Source organism: Pyrgilauda ruficollis, unplaced genomic scaffold (assembly GCF_017590135.1).
Source record: "Pyrgilauda ruficollis isolate IOZ18807 unplaced genomic scaffold, ASM1759013v1 scaffold55, whole genome shotgun sequence".
Classification (NCBI taxonomy): domain Eukaryota; kingdom Metazoa; phylum Chordata; class Aves; order Passeriformes; family Passeridae; genus Pyrgilauda; species Pyrgilauda ruficollis.
In genome coordinates this window covers 2,555,385-2,561,698 of record NW_024527155.1, presented here as the reverse complement: position 1 = coordinate 2,561,698, position 6,314 = coordinate 2,555,385, and the positions used below count along the sequence as shown (strand labels likewise).

The following is a 6,314-nucleotide window of genomic DNA, read 5'->3' as shown; positions in this document are numbered from 1 at the left end:
TACACAATTTCCCCCTAGCTAAAGCACCTGATAATTTCTTCTACTGATAGGATAAACTTTTAAAATAATTGATTTTGTGTTTGTTGTTAATTTGTTGCTGCTCTGAAAAAAAAAAAAAAGTTTTTTCTTAGTTTAATACTGTAAGATTTATATATATTTATTTGTCTATACATCTATCTCTAGCAAGATCCTGGAAACCTTGGGTTACCTCTGTCTCTTCTTTACTTCAGCGCAAGCAAAGTGACTTACAGAAGTCAGAAGAAGTGGCATCAAATAAGACTTCCCTGGATCATTTGGGCTTATAATTATTCTTTTGATGCAAGTGAAAACACACATGTTTATTCCTGGATCCTTTCAGATACACCATCTTGATTTATCATAATCTTTGTCTCACCTGATGAGCATACATAATAGACATAAATTGTTAGGTTTATCCTTCAAGAACTATTCAAAAAAGGAGATTTTTACAATATGAGGTATTAAATATAAATAAATCAGACTAAATAGATCACTCAGAAGACATATGCATTATTAGATCACATTCTAAATGTTGTGAGGAATACATAAAAGCTGGTTAAAACCCAGAGGTAATCCAGAAAGCTTTAAGAAGAGGGTATGAGCAGTGATTTGTAACACAGGTGATCACAACACTGATAGGTGAGGCACTGCATTATACACACCTCGGTCTTAACATCATTTAGGCTTTTCAATCATTTTCAAATTATTTCCAAAGCAAATTAGCAGCATCACCTGAGTTTTTGGTTTGTTTTTTGGGTTTTTTTTTTGCCCCACTGGTTTCCCCTAGGTTTCTTTGGGTTCTAGGCACACTTGAATTATTAAAAGTCAGAAATTAGCTGTTGAAAATTATAGAGAAAAATCTTTGATTTTTCAGCATTTGATCTGTAGGTCTAGTAGGTTACTTTTATTTCTCTGATTCAGTGATTATTTGGCTGAAAACTGATTAATTCATAAACTCTTAGTCAGCAGCTCTACTTGTAAAAGTACCAAAACATGGAAGTATAAGCTGATATCCCATGCTTTCTCTCAGGCTTTTTGGAGGATATGTTGGTCCTTCCCCTTGTTGTAAGAACAATAAACATTGCTTTCTGTTCTAGGTGATCCTAATTACATCTATTTAACAAGGTATTTTTGCTACTTAGTTTCTCAGCAAAAACCTTATCAATATAATAATTAGCAGGACCAGACCCTGGAATGTAACTCTTCTGTTAGATAACTATATCAATTCAATTAGACAAGAGGAAGAAATTTGTCACAGCTGGAAAAAGAAACTCAGATCCAAGAGCAAGCCAGAAAATAGAGATAAGGGTCTCCACAAGAACAGAAGCATCTAGAATAGATGATCCTGTGTTTTTCTTGTTCCCAGTTCTTTAGCTTGTCAAGGGTTGAAATTATTCATCCACCTTCCCACCAGTTCTTCACTTCCAACTTCAATTAACAAATTCATTCTGGACCTTTCTTTCAGTGCTTAATGCCCTCCCCTCCCCTTGTAAATGAGAGCACTGGTGAATAATTTGCAGTGTCTAGAGTGCTTCTTTAAACACATTAAATTTAATATAAAATTCAATTGAAGATCAAGGCAGATTCCTCAAAATACAAAAGCCAAAGTTATTTTGACTGTTCATTGCTGTTTTCTAAAAGGTGGTGGTCAAAACAAAAATTTGGAACAAACCATATAAGAGAACAGAAGCAGTCTTGTACAAAGGCAAAATCCTACAAATGAAGTAATCTTTTGGATACGAACAGGCAACCCCAAAAAAATAGTTAAGGTATGCAATTTACAAAGACATTATTTTATTCTTTGTAAATACAATTTTAAATTGAAAAGGTCAGACAAGTAAAATTCCACATAAGTGATTCATGTACCAAGTACACAATAAACAGAGAATAACCAAACTTTATTCTATGAATGAAACATCTGGGCCCCTGAATATCTGTAAACAGTTTGAAACCGAAGCTGAAATTTGAAGACATTATCCAAAGTTGCTGGAGTGTAAATCAAAATTGCAAAGAATCCTGCAGCTCACTGCATGTTTGTTAAGCATTTCTAATCTCATACAAAACTGAAAATGTTCAGAAGAATTTAAGTGAAGCAACATTTCTAACACGTTTGACATTCATTTTCCAGGAAGATTAAACCAATACGTAACCTACATTCAGGCTCTATAGGTCAATGAGTGCACATAAATGAGCTGATTTGGGAATGTATTACACCTACTCTCCACTCTCACTCCTTCCTGTATATGTATATACACAGGGAGTCCAAGGATTAAGCCACCACAATACTTATTCTAGTAAAAATTTTTTGATAGTAAATATAATATTTCATACTACATTTGAAAGCAAAAATGTTTATTCTGGCTTAAGTTGTTCCTGTTTGTTTTGTTTAAAAGCTGAAGAGTCACTTTCAAAGCAAACTTTAGAACCAAGAAATCATTCAGAATCTAGAATTCCCATTCAGAAGCAATGAGAAAAATAAATCAATATTTTTAATGACTTATGATTTCCAAGTGAATCAAGAAGTAAAGTTAGAGGTGTGTTTACTTTCCCATAAACTTTAGCATATACAAAAATAAAGTGCACAGCTCCAGCTAAAGTGGTTTTGAGGACACTTAGGTGACAAGAGGTCTGCTGAAATGGCTCTTTCAAGATATATTTTCTGCTGCAAATATGAGTTCCACATAAATGTACTCTTCTTCTGTAATATAAACAACCACATCTGTAATATGAACACATTTAAATGGAAAATATGGGCCTAGAATTATGGAGCCATATTGCAGATTGAGAGTATCTGTAGTAAATTCAATCAATGTGGGTTCACATTCCTGTATTTGAGAGCAAATTAGTTGTTACCAACCTACTCACTGAATATTTGATTGAAATGTTAGAAATTACATTAAAACATTATGAGCCATGATGGCATTTTCTTAATATCTCCTTCAGTTCACTGTGCATGTGTGGAAAATTTCTTTAAATCAGATTTTAAATTTATCTATTATGGGATAAACCCTACTTCATCTGGAAACTGATATCTCTGGTGTTAGCTGAAGCTGACAGAAATTCAGTACAGAATTTGATGCATTTTATCAGGGACTGCCATGCTATCAGAATGATAACAACAGGATTTTAATTTGAATTAGTTTTCTATGAAATTTATTAATTCATTTTTTATACTAAGAAATCCATGGCTCACACATGTATTTCTGCTTAGGGAGAGAAGTGTTAATGTCCATCACTAATACAATATTTTTATAGCTTTAGAGTACCATACATTTTAACAATCTTGGAAACTTAAGAAGCTGTCTAAAAGTAAGCAAAAAAAGCAGAATTCCTCTCTGTGCTTACTAGAACATCTGATCCAACACTTTCCTTTGAATAGCTGCTCATGACAGAGGTCACTGTATGTTTTGTAAGGTTTTAAAATTCAGTCAAGATAGAGCTGATTATATGGAGAGCTCACAAGAAAGACATTAAGGCAGAGACTTTTTAACTCATACAATCAAGGGAGAAAAAAGTAGCCACCACTGTCTCACTGCCTGAAGCAGGACAGATTTCTCTTGTACAGAAAATGTGGAAGGCAATCACAGCTTCACAATTTCCTGGTGCTTTCCATCCAAACACCACATAACACTAAAGAAACATTAATGAATTAAGCTGCTTAATATATCTACAAAGTACAGTAAGGAAGGACTGTGGGGGGGGTTTTGGCAGATATCCTAGAAACCTGAAGTTGCTGATCATAAAATGATCCAAAGCAATGTTTGGAAGCCATGAAGAAAAAATTACATCTTTTTTCATAATCTACAGAGTTCATTGTGAAAAGTTAAGGAAAAAATCACTACCAAGGTATTGCTGGTTGAGTAATTTTCAATAGATGTGGTTTTTCAATAAAAGGAAACAGAAAGAATTAAGAAGAATGCTCATGGAAAAAAAGTTGATTTCAAAATTATGTCTGTTATTTAGGTTATCATCCATTTCTCAACTTCCAGAGCTCCTAAGAGTCCCATTTACATTTTAAAAATACAGGACTAGTTAGTAAGCCAGAAAAATGAAAATTCAAGTTACAATTAATTAAACTCTTCAGATTATTTAGTAAAGGTGTGAACAACTTTTCACAAAAACAGTAGCTTGAATGTTAAAAACATGTCTGGACATTAGCACTTCCAGTTCTTGTAAGGCTTGGAAAGGAGAGAAAATTAACACTGTGTAATGATTTTAAATCATAGGTGGAAAATCTTACATTATGAAAAAAAACCACAAACACTACCAAAGATTTTTCTAGAATTCTATGGATTTCTTTAGGAAATATCAGTCAATGTAAATAAAGAGCTTTCTGTTAGTGTGTACCTTCTGATGGAACACATCTTTATACAGCCTAAGAATGTATTCTAGCATCATTTGAAGCCAGCATTTGAACTTTTTTTTTTTAAATTTTTCTCTCAGTTACATAATTCTATTAAAATATAACAACAGTTAAGAGGTGGAATCAGACTGTAACACGCCTTTCATTTCAAAGTATATACTTGCAGCTTTTAGGATTACTTTTCTCCTAATACAAATTAGACTAAAACATTTATTAAAAAACCTACAAAATGTCCTAACTATAGAAAAATATCAGTGATATAACATCAGAAGCATTTAACATCAGAACAACAAATTCTTGGCTTCATTACCTTAATTTAACTATATTAAACAAAACATTTGATTAGATGGCAATGATAAGGTCTTGTGTGTCTTGGCAGGAGAGTAAAATTAAAAATTACCTTTGCAAACCACAGTAACAAGTTTTCTTATTCTGTCCCTTTGCTCTGACAAATCACACGTTCATGGGTTTAGAATAAATAAGTCATAAATAACAATAGGACTAAACCAAAATAAAATTGTACATGTGTTATCTTACTGTGTACCTATCATCTTCATTATTGTTCAAAGGTTTTTGGCTCCCATTTATACAAAGCTCTCTTCCATATTTGTGCACAGCAGAAAAGAATCCACGAGTCTGGGCTTTACCAGCTGCTGAAAATCTGAGTCCTCCAGCCCATCAGGACTCATTACTGCCAGTCTCCTCAGGGCTGCCTGGAAAAACAAAACACCATTGCAATGCAGTCAGGTTTGGCAGAGCCTCCATTGCAGGAATCCATTATAACCACACCTAAATGACAGCCAGAACTCAAAACTGAACTCTGCAGGTCTATGGGTTCTGCTACCTGGGTAATCTCTCCTCACTGTCTTCATCTGTCAGATGAATCTTCCCTCATGCAAAGTTATTTAATGACAATTATTTTGGGGTACTTTACTTTTAGACCTGAACAGCAGGTCTAAGTAGAGTACAAACCCTCAGACACCAGTGACAATACCTATCAGAGCTTGAAGCTTATGTCTCAAGGACAATATTTTTGCCACATTTTTATCAGAAAACATCTTCAGGCAATTACTAAATATCAGGAGAAGGAGGATTTCTGAGACAGGGAGGTAGGTAATGTCTCAAGCAATAGGCATGGATTCAAGGAATGTGCAGCAACAACTTCAGTGAGACAGAAAAATCATAGTCTGGTTTGCTGCCATTGCTCTGTGGTCTCTGCTCTAACCACACAAGATTAACAGGTCTTCTTGGCATGTAGGAAGAATAATCACAGCATTTTCTATGCTCACATTTATACTTTCTTCATCCTGAATGGGACCAGCTTAAACGAACAAGCTGCAATAACCAAGTATTCCTTTTAGATTTAAAATAACATTAATGTCATAAAGCAGTGTCAAACGATATTCTTCAGTCTTCATTCACCAGAGCTTGTGCCCCAGCCCTAGATCACCCATGTCCCCAGAGGCCTCTCACAGAATGCTCAGTGAAATCATTCAGCTCTGGCATTTGGCTCGCAGTTCTTGCAGTGCAGGGCCAGAAGATGGGATCTTTCTCCTGAGCAGAGACAGTGTTAAGCTTCTGGTGCCCACTCCTTGCTGGGCACTTTATTGTCTTGGCAACACAAATAGAACAAAAAATTGGATTGGAGTGGAAGTAAGAAATATCTTTTTCTCTTTTTGGATGCTTTACATAAATATTTTCATATATATGCATGAGTGCAGATAAAGGGCTGCTACCCGCGTGACTCAAGGCTAATTTCAACATAGAACCATCACAGAATGGAATTTAGGAATTAATGAATCCTTAAATTCCAAAGTGTTCCAAGGAAATTTTTTTTGGCGCCCAGAAATGTGAAGATGAAGCCATTTTTCCTTATGTGCTTAAGTCTTCAATCTGAGGATGAATAATTGACAGTGTACAGGATTATGCTTAA

The 6,314-nt window shown here is 34.6% G+C and overlaps 1 protein-coding gene across 1 annotated transcript in view; it reads right to left on the bottom strand.

The window, feature by feature from the left end:
• Positions 1 to 4,791: 4,791 nt before the first annotated feature.
• The window catches only part of INSC (INSC spindle orientation adaptor protein), a 143,786-nt gene continuing 142,263 nt past the window's right edge, over positions 4,792 to 6,314 (bottom strand). Inside the window, exon 13 of the mRNA XM_041481108.1 lies at positions 4,792 to 5,094. Within this exon, the coding sequence (XP_041337042.1) occupies positions 4,966 to 5,094 (129 nt within the window). The 3' untranslated portion in view covers positions 4,792 to 4,965. The remainder of the gene's footprint in view (positions 5,095 to 6,314) is intronic.